Source organism: Pezoporus flaviventris, unplaced genomic scaffold (genome assembly GCF_033815535.1).
Source record: "Pezoporus flaviventris isolate CSIRO_AGI_PZ_B2104156 unplaced genomic scaffold, CSIRO_AGI_Pfla_v1 ptg000015l, whole genome shotgun sequence".
In the NCBI taxonomy this organism is placed as follows: Eukaryota; Metazoa; Chordata; class Aves; order Psittaciformes; family Psittacidae; genus Pezoporus; species Pezoporus flaviventris.
The window spans coordinates 9,787,070-9,804,367 of NW_026892563.1; the positions used below are offsets into that span (position 1 = coordinate 9,787,070).

Consider the following 17,298-nt stretch of genomic DNA (forward strand, 5'->3'; position numbering starts at 1 on the left):
AGAGATGTGTTGGTTTGGACATATCAGTTTACTGTCACATATGCCTCTCCTCAGATTGTATGCTGCCTGTTTAACTGACTTAAAAACTTAAATTTTAAGACATAACATCAAGCTTTGACAATAATCTTGCACTGCTAGCAAATAAGATCATTTTTTGCTCAAAGCACAGTAAGTGTATTCAATATTTACATTTCTAGAGAAAATGAAAATGATTATTTGATCATGACAGAAGAAAGAATAACCTCAAAAAAAGACCGACTATTGAAACCACAGCATTAAACCATATTTGTCATAACTTTCATGAAAATAAATTGTGGTAAGATGGCTATTCTTTTTCATATACTTTCACACAATGATGTGCAAATGCAGAAAATTAACTGCATTTTCTTTCTCACAGTATTGTTAATTCAAAAATAATTATAGAATCAGAAAATCGGGTTCGAAAGAACCTTAGTATCATCTAATTCCAACCACCATAATAATAAACAAATATAGAATAAAAAATAATAAATAAATACATAATATATTACATACAAGTTCCTAAATAAATCAATGAGGACCACATTTTAGAGAACCTGTCTGGTAAAAACTCCCAATGTGATACAAAACTATATAAATGACTTTCTGCCACATTGCAGTGTTCAACAACTATGGCGCATATAGTTTCAAAAGTACAGAATGCCTAATTAGCTACCTTTACAAAGACAACAATTTAAGAACCACTGACTTCTCTCCACTAACCACTATTCCCATTCTCTTACCTGTTATCAAGGCAGAGTGATAATATCCACAGGATACAGAAGAAACAGGTTTTCCAACATCCACTTGACATGGGATGCTGACACAGGCTTCATCAGCCAAGCCAATCTGACCTTCTGAATTGTCACCCCACACAAAAAGCTGCCCATCCTCTAAAATGAAGAGTTAACAGATTTTAAATCAAAATTAGTAAAAAGTTAATATACCTATTTAAGAGCATTTCATAAACGTGGTATTAGCATGATCATACTAAATGTTATGTCCTAAGGGACATAAATGGTGTTTAGCGCAATGCAACAAAACAGTCTGAAGTAAGAGGGTATCCCTTAAGCCTTTCAAAATTGACACAGAACACAGAGTCATCATGGATGTTAGATCACAAACAGGAAAAGTACTATGCAAAAACATCCTTTCAAAAAGAGGAAGATTGAATGTATAAAACAACTAAGTTGCCAGGGGTCAGTATGAAAATACTATGGTGGATTTAAGAGATTATCTTATTTCTAGTAGCAAGTCACCACTTTCTCATTGTTCCAGGTTTATTAAGATCAGCTTTTGACACAAAGACTTACGGCAGCAGTTATTATTGGTGGGAAATTGTGAATTAAAAAATGTACCATCTACAGTGCTACTGAGATGCTGTTGGGAACTAAAATCATTCAAAGTTGACTTACAAATCTCTGGAGAATGTTAGCAATTGTCACAAAACTAACAAACAAGCAGGCTAGTGTGTCTCTCATACATTCTTATGCTGTCACATTCTGAAATAACAGCCTCAGTAACTCATCCTAAATATGTGCAGAAGAGCTGCTTTATACTAAAACTTGAGAAATTATATTGTAAGGTAACAAAGGACTACACATCCGATGGTTAAAAGTATTCTGTGCAGACTTCAACTTCACAATTGTATAATTTTGCCACCAGTGAAATAGGTCAAAGGTTAAGCCTCTTGGAATTAGTAAAGACACAGCTGTGTAGCCTGTACCGGTAGATCAAAATAGTTGCTTTAAGAACTGGAATTAGAGACGCTTAGCTTTCATAAGATTCATGTTTGTAGCTGGCTTCCCTGGAAATTAACTAAAGATTTTTGTCATTTTGAGCACTAAAGTAGCACGGGTTGAGCTTCCATTGCAGGCCGCTGCTCATGGAAAAGGTGTACTTTCACAAAAACTGTAGGAAGTTAATGGGACTGCCATCCCTTACCTGACTGTGTTGAAATAAGCCATTTGCTATCAAAAAATGACTATTGTTAATAGGGAAAGAAGTCAAGGAGGCATAGAAAATACAACCACATATGCAGAAAGAATGCTGAATGAATATTATCCTGGAACACCAGGCCGGACACACATAAATAGATGTTATTAGTGGTTGCTCTTACCAGTTACTGCTGCTGAGGTGTATGATCCAGCTGCTAGCTGTTTGATCTTGTGCTGGTTGGTAAAAAATCTAATTAAATGAAATGTGGTCCTTTCTTCTGTGTCACCTAATCCCAACTGACCTTCACTGTTACCTCCAGCAGCATAAACATTTCCTTTTTCTGCATACAGAAAAGCACATGTAATACACAGAATGAAGACATTCCCATCAGTGGTAAAAAGACAGAGAAACTGGAGTAACTCATTTAAAAAAATATTACAGAATAGTTGGGGTCTAGTGCCCTGAAACATTCCCAAGCTGACATTAGCAATTTCTGTTCTAGCTAGCAAAGAGGCTTTCCTGAACATGCTTGGATCAGAACTTTCTAACAGCCATATACATGCATCTCTCTCCATTCTGGAGACTGATCTAAAAAGTAAATATAATCTGAAGCTCTGCAAGAGCTCTGAAAAAATGCTTACTAGCCCTGGCAGCCAGAAGCTCCATCCCCAAATAATGCATATTTTAAGACACAGCAGGAGGAAAATTGTGAGTGATGTCACAGGCAAGATAACTGAAGTCATACCAGTACATAAATTAAACAGATGCATAACTTGATACCTTTAAGTACTGTGAATGAAGAATATTATTGCTTAGGTTTTTATTAGCAATATATTACTCATTTTAATATTGAAATTGTTTTTAATTAACTAGGTCTTCCTTTTGTTTTAGAATCTTAAAATTTAAGTTAAAGGTGATGATTAATATCTTTAACTTAACATTACTTTAAGATTTATACTTTTAGTATGTTTCACATCTAAAGTGCTCATCTATGATGAAAAAGATAAGGCCCATCAATAACCCAAATCCAAACACAAATGTGATAAGCAACTGACATACATTGTATAAATGGTCCTTGCTATATAAATGGCCACAAATTATCTAGCCAGCATGTACACTAAAAGTGACTAATATTTACCCTCTGCAGTCTTGCACACTCAACTGTTATTAAAATGTTCTGTTTTATTATAATAATCTTATTTACAGTGCTCAAGGTCTCCACATATACAAACCTCCCAATAATCAAACAATCCTCTTCGTAACATTATTGCAAGCTAAATGATCACAACCACAAAGCTGGCTATTCCATTACATAAATTTTAGAAGCATGACAAGAATTTGCATCCGTTCTCTGCATACTCTCTAAAAAATTACCTTTTAGTTTAAATTTAGTCTATTTATTTGTAGATTAATAAATCAACATGTCATTGAAATAGCAAACTACCTTATCTAATCAAAATGCAACAAGATATGAAGAGTTGAAAACATTCAGTTCTACTATATTTACTTAAGTATATCACACTAATAAAAATAAATTACTTGTCAAAGATAAATTTGAGTACAGACCCATAAAAAGTGTTAATATACTTTTACAAGGCTTAAATTAAATATTGGTAATTGCTAACCACACCTCAAATGCCAGCAAGGCATTTTTTTCACCTGTCTATTGCTAGCAAACTCCTATACAATATCATTTTATAATCTCAGACTAAATCAAACATTCAAAGAACTGGATACCAAAACACCAAGTTTTAACAGTCCCATTTTAATTTCTTTTTCTTCCCCAACAATCGTGGAGTTCCTAATATAATTTTGCATGAAAGCAAAGGAAAAAATCTATCTTAAATCTACCTTTAATATGTATATAATATAGGTTACATACCTGTGTAAACTAAAGTGTGGTTTCTTCCACAAACGGCAAGTTTTGTTTTTTCTGGTTTTAATGCTATGAATTAAAGTCAAAAAGGGAGAGAGAAGTTATAAACAAGATGACAGTTGGTTCAACACAGAATTTCTACGCTCTAGAAGGAGGTCTGATTTTTTTCATATTTTTACCAACAGAATGATTACAAGATTCATTGCCCATCTGAATGTAGCACATGACTTACTACATCAGGCTTCCCCAAGACAAGAAAACAGATACAGACTTTAAAAACTTCTAGCAGACACTCAGGTTAAACTTCATGATGGCTACTTCATCCCAGGGACACATTCCCCAGAATTTACCATTTGTGGGATACGCCTCAAAGAACTCGTCAAGTTGCAGGACAAAATGCATCATCAAAGCTGTCTTCAGTTTCCATTAACAGTACTATACTTAACTTCCTCTTACACTTTTCCCACTACCTGAAATCTTTAAAATCATACCATTCTTTTGTCTTACCATCCCTTTGTTATGGACAGCTACCTTTTTTTGCTAGATTTATGCTCTGCACTGCCCTCCTATTGATCACTAAACTCAATTGCTAAAGACAGTCCTATCTGGGTTAGTGCCTAAAATTTTTGGATGTACCATACTGTCTCAATTTCAGCTCAGTGACCACCCACCCACCGCATGTGCTTCTTTGGAGTCTGGTCAGTGTGAAAGACTGGGAATGTATGTGAGAAGAATCAAAAACTATTTTGGTAAAAAAGAAAGAATACAAAGGTGCCTTTTCTCCTACGGCAAGTGTACTCCAGGAGCTCCTCAGAAACAGAAGAGAAAAATCTCACCAACTTTTCCATTCTCTCCCCAGTTACTGATTGTTGCCAACAGTTTATCTTCTCTCAGCTATGTTCATGTGCCCTATACAATGCTTTTAAAACAGCATTACTTTCACATAATATATCTGTTTTTCCAATATATGAGTTCATGACAAAGCCAACAACCATCAGCCCTTTCCCATCCCTTTTTCAGCCCTCCTAAACAACTTTCATCATCTCCACAACATTAGATCATTAGATTATAAGTCTCTTCTAGCAAATAAATCTATCTACTTAAGCATGAACTGTCTCTGGTTTATCACACAGACCAAACAAAAATTGCCCAAATGCAGGTTTCTGTCTATCCCATCCTATACCTACCACTACCTATACCTACCACTACCACCAGGCTGGAGCCATAGCACTTCCATCTTAATTTTCTGCTTTCTATCCCAAAACTCTGCCTCCAACTTCAGAGATGATCCCAATCTGCTCTTGAGAAGCTTGTGCTCCCTAACCTTCTTCCCACTTAGGCTAATCAACTGTATTTGATGAGCCATGCTATATTTATAATGTTGCTTGTAGTTTTTCATAACAAATTTCATTAATATCTAGTCAAGTCCCAAAAGATACTTTCTCCAAAACATGCAGGCACAACCATTTGGCCCCAGGCAGAAACTGAAATGTGTCCTTGCAACCGCATTCCCAAAGCCAAAGGTGATGACTGAAAGCTGGCAAGAAAAGCTTCAGGTCTTTTTCCTGCTGCCTACTGCCACAAGAAGAAAAATACCCCCCCTTATGGCTTTTTTCAATGGATGCCAGTTCTGGTTTGAATTGCTGTCATCTTCTCTTTGTCTTTTATTCTCCATTGCCATTTGACAGTAAAAACAAAAGTTGACACCCAATCCATTTAAGCCAAAGTAAGAACCAATCTCTCACATGGCTGACAGAAGATGTGAACCTGAGAGTAACTGCATTCTACATCTGAAGTAAAATAGAGAGAGAAGCAGATAAAGGACAGTAGAATAAACTAAATCAGGAAGAAAAGAGTTTGAAGAAGAAGGGTAATTTGTTTTCAACAATGAGATGACAGATCAATCTGCTGTCAGAAAAGATGATGATAAACAGCAGTGAAAGAACTGTGTTAATAGGATAGATATGATTTGACATAAGTAAGGGGATAGAGAAAAAGTACTGACTTAGTTTTGTTTGATAAGATAAAACTAGCTAGGAAATATGAATAAGATAACAGTACAATGAGAACATATTTTACACCACATGAAAGAATATGGGCACTTATTTTACTGCTTCATACAAATATATTAACTTTTATGCCCACTTGGGTGCTTCTTATACTTACTAAAAATGCAGCAATACTTCCAGAAAGTTCCTTATAGATTTTTTTTTTCATTTATAATGGTAATAAGACAAAAGTGATACCAAGGTTATACAACGCTGTTGGAACTCTCATTTCTAACATATAGACAACAGTGAAGAGATCAGTGTTGATTAATGTCGCAGTCACAATACAGATGTGGTTTGTTAGAAAAGACAGGTATTACATAAAATCAGAGCCCTCAAAAAATAAATGGATTCTATCTATCTGAAGTAATCTTCAGATGAAAAAGGTCCCACAATCTGGAACTAATGGAAAATCAGTCTGGGATCCCTTAAAGCTACCTTTATGAGCTTGTGCAGTAATACGCTACATGTGATGAATAAAGAAGGCAGAATCAGTTATTTTGGAACTGCGTCTTACAAAGTACCTTTTCACAAGGGTCTTCTTTCAAAAAGGCAAAAAGAAAATAAAAAAATTTGAAAAATTAAACAAACCTTTAACACATGTTGGTTTGCTGACAGTGCTCTTTGATCCTAGTCCTAACTGTCCCCAGTTGTTACTACCAAACATGTATAGTTTACCATTCCCTGAAAAAAAAGAAAAAAAGCGCAGTCAGAATCCATACTAATATCTGAATACCTCACTCAAGACCAGATGGGCATCCACACACTATGCTATATATTACTTCTTTTTTAAATTAAGGTTAAAGATTACTATTCAGTAGTTAATGTCCTTGTGATTTTTCAGCATGAAAGCAGTAATTGCATTGTTTAAGCAAGAAATCCTCAGCCAGAAAAAGGGACAAAAAGCAGAACAAACATTCTCTTCTTCAATTGCAATACAGATAAAGTGCTCTTCAGAAAATAAAATGCTGTACGTTCGGTCACACCCTGCAGATCAGAAACCACAGTATCTATAGGCCTACTTATAAAATAACAGCACATTTAACTTAGCACCCACATCTTCTTTCCCAAAGGCAGGAATGAATAATAAAGCTACATTATTAATACAAACAGAAATTTGTAATATTCAGCTTATTTTGCTGACTGTGGGCTATTTCTTTTACTGTTAAATGACTTCCCTCAAAATGATTTACAAATTTGCACCTCGACAGAACACAGTTTCTGATAAATTTTCAACTGTGCTCACAAATTGTATTAATTTGTTACTCTGCATATAAAGAAGGAATACATAAAACCACCATGCAGTCAGGGAATTTTGAAAACCTAAATGCAAACATTAGATTACAAATCTTCAGCAGGATCAATGCTAGAAGCCTATTTCAATCAACTGTCATAATTCCAAACAACCAGTGGTTAACAGGATGGTATATGAATAGATGAAACTTCTATCATCAGGCATGCAAATTAGATAGCCAAAACTGACTACTGACAATACCTTAAAATTATTTTCATTTCATTTTTTAAACTATTATCTTTTGTAAAGCTGAAGTTCACACCCAAAGATAAAACCCTTGCTCCAACAGAAATCTATGCAAAATGAAACTGATTTGTCAAAAGACAAACAAACAAACAAAACCCAACAAATGAAATCCGCGATACTTTTAACAGTGCTAAAAGGAGTTTGTTTTCTTTTGATGAAGGTCTGCAGAGCTTTGTGAGCTAGACTCCATTACAAGGCTGACACACAAATAAACTTTGTCACCCTAGCAATAATTACCACATGATCACAAGACATAACAGCAACTCCACATAACAATGTCAAAATACTATGGCTGTTAGTGCTTCAGTAGTGTAGGCTCCCAGTGAAAATTCCCAGCAAATGTGAGTTATGGAAACTTTGAAATATGATATTGAAATGTTTAAAATATAACAAAAATATTTCTTCTGTTTAAAAAAAAATCCTTTTATTTTCTTAATTATATCCATACAGTTAAAAAAAAAAACAACCAAACAAACCGACAAAACCAAAAAACCCAATAAAAACACAGACCACCACCAACTGACAGTCACTTATATCTAAAGTCCCAACAAAATTTTTAGATTTGACAATTTTTGGAACATGGCACTATATGTCAATATTATGTCTTTCCAAGAAGGTTGGAAGGGAAGAAAGTATGAGGTCAAGTCTACGCTCACAGGGTTGTACTATTTCGATAATGCAATCACATCAAAACACATGCAGAGCTGTTTGTCATTGACAGCAAAACACACCATAACAGAAAGAATTTTTATTAGCAAATGGCATTCTATACTAGTGTATGGTTCCTTGTATCCTTGGTTTATACCGTTTAACTGCCTTTATAGGACAGTAGTACTCCTGTAGGAATATGGTGCCAAGCTGCTGTAACTCAAGCATATTCTATTTTATCCATTCAAAATTCTAACAAGTCATGCCTTCCATCCTATAACCTGCTGTTTTTTCCACCAGTTTTTAAATTCCCAGGCAGTGCATGCTGAGGATTTCAGCTGGTATTTCCCAGCTACTGAATGAATGCCTTTAGTAGTGCTTCATAAACCAGGGGAGCATGACAGATGGGGTTTCCATGTATCACAGTAGGGTATGATAATAGCAGGCAGCCAAGTACTCCTACTACCCATGTTTAAAGGTACATTCTACAGATTCCCCCACCCTGCTTTCTAAATTATATTAGAGTTGAAGGGAAATAAAAGGGGAGACAATATACAGACTTTGAGCACTTAGTACAAGATTCTATTGAAAAGCTGTATCTAAAGAAAATGTAAGAGGTAATATTTTGGACAGAGTATCAAATGCCAGGAACCATAATTTATTTATTTATGCTATTTTCGCAATAAAATATGTTAACATTTCATTTGAAATTCATATGCAATTCAAATACAACTCATGAAAACAAGACTGACATCAGATTTGTTAGGCAAGTTGTGATATTCTCAAAAGCTTTATTGAGCAATAAAAAGTCACACCTAGGACGTCTAGAATCACACAAACAAAAACACTGAAGCATGTTGCTCGCTCCTACACATATCAAAGATGAACACAAAAGTGTACTAATCTTCCTCATTCTCCCCTCACAGTTGATGTAAAAGATGCTCTGATGGCTGGTTGGTAAGCAGAAAGAATAGAAGGAATCTGCTGTCCAAAGACCTGGAAAGATTCCAATGTCTCTTTGGTGTAAATTACTGAATATTTAATGCCTTACAAAATGTGAAATTATAAGCATACTATCTTGTTGTGGTTACATATGCACCTCTTTTCATTCCTACTTTAAAACTTTATACTTGTTTCTTTCCTTCTACCCTCTTGCGCTGGGGCTTCAATTCTCTCCAGAGCTCTGAGCCCAGAAAATGTCTTCTGTCGTTGCCATTTTCCCCCTTTTGAGTAGGATTAGTCTCTCTCATCAAATGTGGGTAAGCTGCCTAGGATATTCTAATCAAGAAAAGAAAATTAACAGAAAGGTACTGGGAGTAGATTCTTAAAAATATGTGCAACATCACTTATTTCACACCAACTCTCAATAGAATGAATTGCTTTCCAAAGCTTTGAGTTATAGAAGATGCAGGAAGTGGACTGTCAGTATTCTTGGGCCAAAAAAACATACAAATGGGGGAAGAAACATTATTACAAATTCCAGGTGATGTTGGAAGATATACTGCTCATGACTATGTTAAAGAAATAAAGAAGGCAACTGCTTAAAAAAAAATCCTGCTTGAACATTTTAATGATGATTGTGCTAATGGTAGAGAGCAGATAAATAAGCAAACACAAATTTCAATCCTAAACACCAAAATTGGAGAAGGAAATGGTTTTCCAACTAACTCAGCAAGCCAACTCCAAGTCAGCAAGTAACTCAGTGGTCTTCTCTATTCCAACATACAGCCACAGTATGTAAATAGAATTTTGAACTCTTAAGTCTTGACCTAGAAAGCTATAGTGTTTTATATTTACTCTACACTTTTATTTCTAAAAGTCATATGGGAATACTGGTGCTGGGTAAAATGAAAGAAGTATCTAAAAATCTATGAATATTTTGTTTAAATGCTAAATATTAGTTCCTATATATTACCTTTATTTGAATTCAGTCAAGATTCAGTGCTAGATGTATCTGTTTCTCCTGCCCCAAACCAGCTCTAATAACATTTTGTATCCGTTTGAGTGATTGTTTTACTTACAATCATTGAGACATTAGTGCAAATCTGGTATTTTTCTATTAGATTTGAAACTACCTTGTATTTCCATGGTTCTCTGCATATGTAGATCCCACTATCTCTGGGAAAAAAAAAAAAAAAATGAAGGGGGGAATTTTGTGACCTGCAAACAAAGACTGAAAATACAATGAAGCATGCATTAACACACACCTGCTTCAGATAATTTTTCTTCTTCAGTAATGCTTGTCTTTTACCTCTTCCATGTCAGGTTCAGGTGGATTTCAAGAAGCTCCTGGTTTCCCACAAGGTCTGTACCCTTCTCAGTAAACTCATTACTGGCATGCACTTCTGAAGCTTTTATTCCAGGCAACTGCATTCCAATGTCATTCACCAAGGACTGTAATTCCACTGTATCATCCAACTCCATCTAACAGCAGAAATGCGAGGTGCACACGGTCATGCACAGGTGTGAAGAACAAATGAGGGATAAAGATTTTCTATTTTCCTTCTTCACTTTTTTGTATGACTTCTGCAGTTTCTCCACCTTCATTCATCGTTGATCAGTATTTTACCCTCAACTTTGCCTCTACGTTGCAATGTCCCAGAAAATCTTTCAGTACCAAGGAAATTTTGTACTTGTGCTTCTACAGCTCCTTCTCCTCAAAAGCTTTCAGAAAATAAAGATCTGATTATCTAGAAGTTTCCCTGGTGACATGTGCACACTACCTCAGCAAAGGCCAGCTAGAGATATTTTGGAAACATGCTGCATATATTAAAATAACAGGGACAAAGGAAGACAGAGAAATGGTGCTGAATGCAAACCTATGCAAGTTGACTTCTTAAAAAGCTTTATGTAAGTGGCCACAATTACAATGACATGGGAATCAGGGGCTTGTGGCTGATCAGGGTAACAGTGCTGGCACAGGCACATGCTGGGGAAACTCAAGAGGCAGTTTAGATTGTCTAGTCTAAACTGAGAATTATAGCAGCGTTATTTCAAACTGGGTGTGGGCATATGAAAGGATAAAAGGATAAAAAAAAAATCAAAAGGAATATTTCACAGTGCTCCAGGTTACATTATGATTAATTTTATGCAACAGGCAGTTTACTAGAACTGGTTCAAACCAAGAAAAATGTAGTTTTGTTCAAAATAAACTATTCATGGATAATTCATCTTCTATGAAGTTAGGCTTGAAAAATTAATTGTATCATTTCACCTCAAGATGTTCTGCAGTTACTGAAATCTGTACTCTTTTTTAATCATACCTGAAAGAGTTCATTCTAAAAATCCAGCATCTTCAACTTTGCTTGGGAACTTAGCAAGAAACCCTTAAGAAATTATTTAATAAGCAGTGACCAGTTGGACATTGATGAGGAATAAATAGATTTCTTTAAAATAGTCCTGAAAATATGCATACACATTTCATAAGAAATCTTATCTGTTAGCAGTTGATTGTCAGTACAATCGACACACATTTCATCAACAAAAGAGTATTTTCATCCACATAAAATAAACTTTAACATTTCAAAGAAATAAAAATAAACATTAATACTGCTGCCTGTGTTGCATCTGAGCTTCTCTGAATGCTTTTGCAGTTTATTTCTGATTTTAGTAGGATTTTCTTAAGTTGCTTTTTTTTTTAAGTTGCTCTTTCAAGGGTTATTTTCAGTTGACAGTTAATAATATTCATTTCAGAAATACAACAATATCTATTGTTTCAGGCAGATTCCTAGTGAACTTGTTGACTGTGTTCAACACTGCTTACTACCACAACACAAACCCTTATATTTATGATTGCCTACTAAACACTATCAGATTCACAAGAAATATTCAAACTGAACAAATTCATGCTTCCTTTAAATGCTGTGAGATACACTCAGTTACTACAGCTTCCCTCATGACAGGTCTTGGGCATGTCTTCTGAAAACCTTCAGTGATCTCAATCTAACTTCAAAAGCATTCGACAGTTCCCACAGAGAAGTCATCTCTCCTCTCAACAATCTCATTTGATGTATTACTTCATGATTCAAAGAAGAATCATAACTTTCCCAGCTGTACAAATATATAACCTATATAACCTTTCATCATACACTCCATTTTCAATACTGACCTGTAACAATAGCGGTATGTTCATCTCCACATGATATAAGTACAGGCTTGTCATTTTTGAACCAGAACTTGCTGGGAATATCTTCTGCAAATTTGCTTTTTCCAAATGTGAAAACAGCACCTGATTCTAAACCACAAAAAGATAATGTCAGTTTTAGTGAAAACAAATTTTGCCTCATACATTTTGAAATGGTAATTTCCTATTAATTCAATTAATTTTAGTTTCCTATCTTTTTATTTTTACAAAATGTACTTTTGTCCTGGGTTCAGCAGCAGCAGTCATTTTTCTCCTTCTTGGTAGCTGGTGCAGTGCTGTGTTTTTGACTTTCAGCCTGGGAACAGCGCTGATAACACTGATGTTTTTAGTTGCTGCTCAGTAATGTTTGGTCTGACCAAGGACTTTGTGAGTCTCCTGCTCTGCCAGGGAGGAGGGGAAGCCAGGAGGAAGCAGAAACAGGACACTTGACCCAAATTAGCCAAAGAGGTATTCCATACCACAGCATGTCATGCCCAGTATATAAACTGGGGGCAGTTACCCAGAAGCACAGCTTGGGTGTGGCTGGGTATCGGTCAGCGGGTGGTGAGCAGTTGTATTCTCTTCCCTTGTTATTTCCCTTATCATTATTATTATTGGTGGCAGCAGTACTGGGTTTGTGTTATACCTTAGTTACTGGACTGCTCCTATCTCAACCCGTGGGAGTTACATTCTTTCGATTTTCCTCCCCATCCCTCCGGGATCAGGGGGGAAGGAAGAAAGTGAGGGAAGTGAGCCTGCAGCTGCGTGGTTCCGAGTTACTGTCAGGACTTAAACCATGAGACAAAAAAAAAAAAATCCTGCTGAAGTGTTTTATTCTATTCCATTTTATCAAGACTACTTCATTTTACTTCATTTTCAGGCTCACCTTTTACTCCTTCTGATACTTCTTAGTCTTCATAAATTTCCTAATAGAATAGATAGTGTTGCTGGTATATTGCGTTCAATAATTTAACATCCACTCATGCACTTTATCACTACCCTCTAAGAAAAACTACAGGTTTGTAAAAGAAAGAAAAACGAAAGAGGAAAGAGGATAACTGCCCTCAGAAAGTAAAATAAAACTCTCATCCTGAAAGCTGGTCAAGGCAAAGAGGTCTCACATTTATACTTGAATTCACACAGGTTTTTCAAATTGGAGGGGAAAGAGAGGGAGAGAGACAGACAGACACACACACACACTGTAAAGACGTGACAGGCTCCAAACTGACCACTCTTCATCATCCACCTGAAGAGACACATTTGCTCTAAAAACGGCCCCCTAAAATCAAAACTCTCTGCCTTCAAAACATGGGTTGGCATAACTGCCTTTGATCATAAGACCATGATCTAAAACATCCAAACAAAACCACCCCAAAATACAGCTCTTTTGCCCTCTTTTGCCCTTCTAATCTGCCCAGTTTTCTCAGCGTCAGCGATGTTGTTTCAAAACACAGAATGTTAAATATTCATTCACCTTTTGGTCAATCATGTGGCTCAACACAGAAAATACTAATTCTAGACGATAATGAATGAATTTATAAGTTAAATAACTTTCCCAAAACCAGGCAGAAAATGAGGCAAAGCCCAATTAGACCTCCTACTTTAAAATGTCAAACCTTGTGCTTCAAGCATAGAATAGTTTTTAGGAAAATAAAACAAAAAACCCAAACCTTTTCCTTGTATACTTTTTGTTAACGTGAAGTTATGTTAACACAAATATGCACAGTAACACTAGACTGCTTATATGAAATCACATAGTAACATTGAAACATCTTTGCATATTTACTTTCAATACAAATCTCATCAATAGTGTGCGTCCCAGCTCCAAGAAAGCCCTCTCTTAAGAGAGAGAAACTGTGATTTTGATGCTTACTTTGAAATGATTCTTTAATGCAAAAGCTCCCCGTATTTGCAAGTAAGATGTTATTTTATGCATCAGGTTCAGCAGACGTATAAAATTGTGTTTAGTACTCTCTAAATGTACTAGATTTCAGAGCACTCACGCCAAAGCAGAGCTCTCTGGTCAATTTATTTTTCTTTCAGCAGAACTAGCATGAAAATATTTATGTACTATTAGTTTAGTGTATACAAAGAGCAGACAACTCACAAACATACTTCATCTCTCATTCATTTCATAACTGAAGCTTAAGCAGTCAGTTGGGAAATTAAATCCTACCAATTCATAAAATTAAATCCCACAGAACGGGGCTTTGAGCAACCTGGTCTAGGGTGAGGTGCCCCTGCCCGGGGCAGTGGGGCTGGAACTGGATGACCTTAAGGTCCTTTCCAACCCAGCCCATTCTGCGGCTCTATGGTAAATGAGGGTTTTGCAGTCTCGGCACCGAGCAAACATTTAACAATTACTGGTTGTCCAGCCACGGACCATAACTTACTAACTGGAAAAGCCCCGTTTGCTTCACACCGCACCGCTACACCCTGCCGCTGACGCCAGCAAGGCTGCCTTCCAGTCTCTCACGACAGAGTACGGAACACTCTGGACCGGCGCTCGCAGAACGGAGGGAGAGGGGAGCGGCTGCGAAGGACAGAGCACCGCGACCAGGGGCCGGGGCCGCACGCCGGGGTAGAGAAGCGGCCGCTCATGGCGCCCATCGCCGCAGCGGTGGAGTAAGCAGGAGGGGACCGCCACACCCCTGCCCGCAGCTCCGTCCCTGTGAGGCCCCGGCAGCACTCACCGGGCACCGGCAGCTCGTCCTCCTCAACGAGCTCGGCCATAGCAGCAGGCGGCAGGCGCCCCATGCACGGCGGCTGCCGGAAGTAAACAGACGCCGTGCCACAGGCAACGGCCATAGAGAGCTGCCATGGGGAGGCAGCCCGGCCGGGGTTGTCGTGATTGCCCCCTAGCGGCCAGCGATGGGGCTGTCGCCGGGAGCCTGATGCTCCCAACATCTTACGTTCCACAGGGGCGGCTCTAGCTTGCCCCTGTTCCCTGCACGTACGGAATCGGCCGTAGCACGCCAGGCGGGGCTCACGGCGGCTGACGGGGGAGGAATTACCTGGAGTCGTACCTCCAGCTTTCCTTCCCGAGCACCTTCCCTGCGTACCTGAGCATCGTTCCCGTGTCCCTCCTCTGTAGCCTGTCCCTACCTCTGACTCTCGAACACCCTTCTCGCACTGGAGCTCTGCCAAGCCATTCCTCTGCTTTCTCTGCTGGGTGTGGAGGGGCTGCCCTGCCTCAGCCGGGTGAACAGAACGTAGATTGGAAACTTCATTTTGTCACCACAGGGAGCCTTCTGTCCTAAAAGACAAGTTCCCTCTGTTTGATGGTATCTCACCGGGATGTCAGTCTTCTGATCGGGTGCACAAGAAGACATTCAATCATCCACCCATCCAGGGGCGCTTTGGTAATGGCAGTTCTGCAGACCCCACCGACACAGGTCCAGGGGCTTTGTAGCCTTTTAACTCCCTGGTCTAGTGGGAGGTGTCCTTGCCCCGTGGCAGGGGGTTGGAACTGAGTGAGCTTTAAGGCTCCTTTCAACCTAAACCATTCTATGAGTCTATATTTAATGTGCAGTCCCAAACTGCCAACTGAGGTTTTCTGTTGTGTGTCGTTCCCCCCCCCCCCCCCCCCCCCGAAATCTCCATGGTTAGTTATGGATTTAATTTCTTGCTATTTCTGTGCGTTTCAGATATGCTGGCAGAAGAAGGTCTTGCTTTCAAGATGATGTACTGCAACAGAGGCTGCAGCTGGCACCCTGGACAACTGATTTAAGCCTTGTTTATGCAGAGTTTAATCAATACAGTTATTGGTGCACAAGATGAGGTGTCCTTTAGTCTCTTTGAACCCCAATACCCCTCTGAAGTTTTCTTACCTGTTTTTCCTAAGTCTGGAGTGAGAAGATATCCAGCAAAAGCTGTTCAAAGTAAAACTCAACATTGTTCTACGAAGTGATGACTGAGATTGTAGTTACCAGACACTGTGGTTGCCAAGAATATAAATGAGTTACAAAGCGATTAGGAAGACTGATGGGAAGGTGTCTGCAGCAGGATTTGGGTTTCTGTCTGTTGAATCCTTCTTGAGGATCAATATCTGTCTGAGAGATGGGAGCCACCTCACAAAGTGGGACAGATCTCCGCTGGTATGGTGGCTGACCTGGTAAGGAGATCCTTGAACAAGGAATGAATGGGAAAGGACAGAGTTACCAGCAGTGTCTGCAAATGGTTAGATGCTGAGCTCATGGAAGTCTTTATTGGACACCACTCAGTGGAGTCTGAATGAGAAAGGCTGGCAAGTGCTGCCTTTTTCAAGCATCTCAGAGTTGGTTTGGCATGAGCGGTCGGGGGTCCTGAACAAATCCCACCAAGAGTTATCACCCTGAATGACTTTTTCACAGCAGTTTCTCTGGGGAAGAGAGACTCCGTGTTTTAATTATATGATCTTCATATTGCAATTTCAACATATCGCCTTCTCTGACAGATGTGCCACCACCTTGATTTACACAAGTATGCCTTTCCTTACACAGAAGTCCTTATACTTCCTCATTACTATGAGAAAGAAATGGCCATATTTCAAACTATCTACAGTGCAGGTGGCATAAAATCTCATCTGACAATTCTATTTGAAGGTAGAAACTTAAATGAACTCACTTTAGTATTTAGCACTTGACCAACATCAGATTATATAGCAGGCAATTTAAAGTAAAAAGGTATGCAGGTTGCCATATTTAAGTTTCTGGACCTTACTGAAGGCTGTTTAATGCTACTACAGCACAACTTAAAACTTGGTCCAAAAAACACCCCAGGAAAACACACAGTTTTAATTTAGCCTGTCTCCACTTTGTCAGGGCCCTACAGACACAAATAAGCCTTAATGGCCCTCCCCAGCCCCACACCCATGGGCCCAGGACCCCAGTTTTGTCTCTGTGCAGGTCCATCAGTCCCTGCACAAGCCATATTAGGGCCAGGGAGCCTCCATGGTCATGGTCCCATCCCCAAGTGAGCCACCCTGCTTGTGCTGCACGCTGCATTTTTTGCACTAGCACGTGCTCCTGTACAAATATTTAGCAAACATGAAATTGCCTTGAAATGGTGTTGACACAGGTATGATATGATGGGCCCACTGAAAAGAGCACAGACTGCGGGTCTGTGA

The 17,298-nt window shown here is 38.4% G+C and overlaps 1 protein-coding gene across 3 annotated transcripts in view; it reads right to left on the reverse strand.

The window, feature by feature from the left end:
• RPGR (retinitis pigmentosa GTPase regulator) overlaps positions 1–15,017 on the reverse strand; it is a 39,664-nt gene extending 24,647 nt beyond the window's left edge. Inside the window, exons 1-6 of one of the 3 annotated variants that reach the window (XM_061453377.1) lie at positions 14,885–15,017; positions 12,177–12,302; positions 6,472–6,564; positions 3,839–3,901; positions 2,138–2,296; positions 762–911 (exon numbers count right to left, since the gene is read on the reverse strand). In XM_061453377.1, the coding sequence (XP_061309361.1) occupies positions 762–911; positions 2,138–2,296; positions 3,839–3,901; positions 6,472–6,564; positions 12,177–12,302; positions 14,885–14,999 (706 nt within the window). In that variant the 5' untranslated portion in view covers positions 15,000–15,017. The remainder of the gene's footprint in view (positions 1–761; positions 912–2,137; positions 2,297–3,838; positions 3,902–6,471; positions 6,565–12,176; positions 12,303–14,884) is intronic. The other 2 variants (XM_061453378.1, XM_061453379.1) reach the window with 2 other exon arrangements.
• Positions 15,018–17,298: the final 2,281 nt, after the last annotated feature.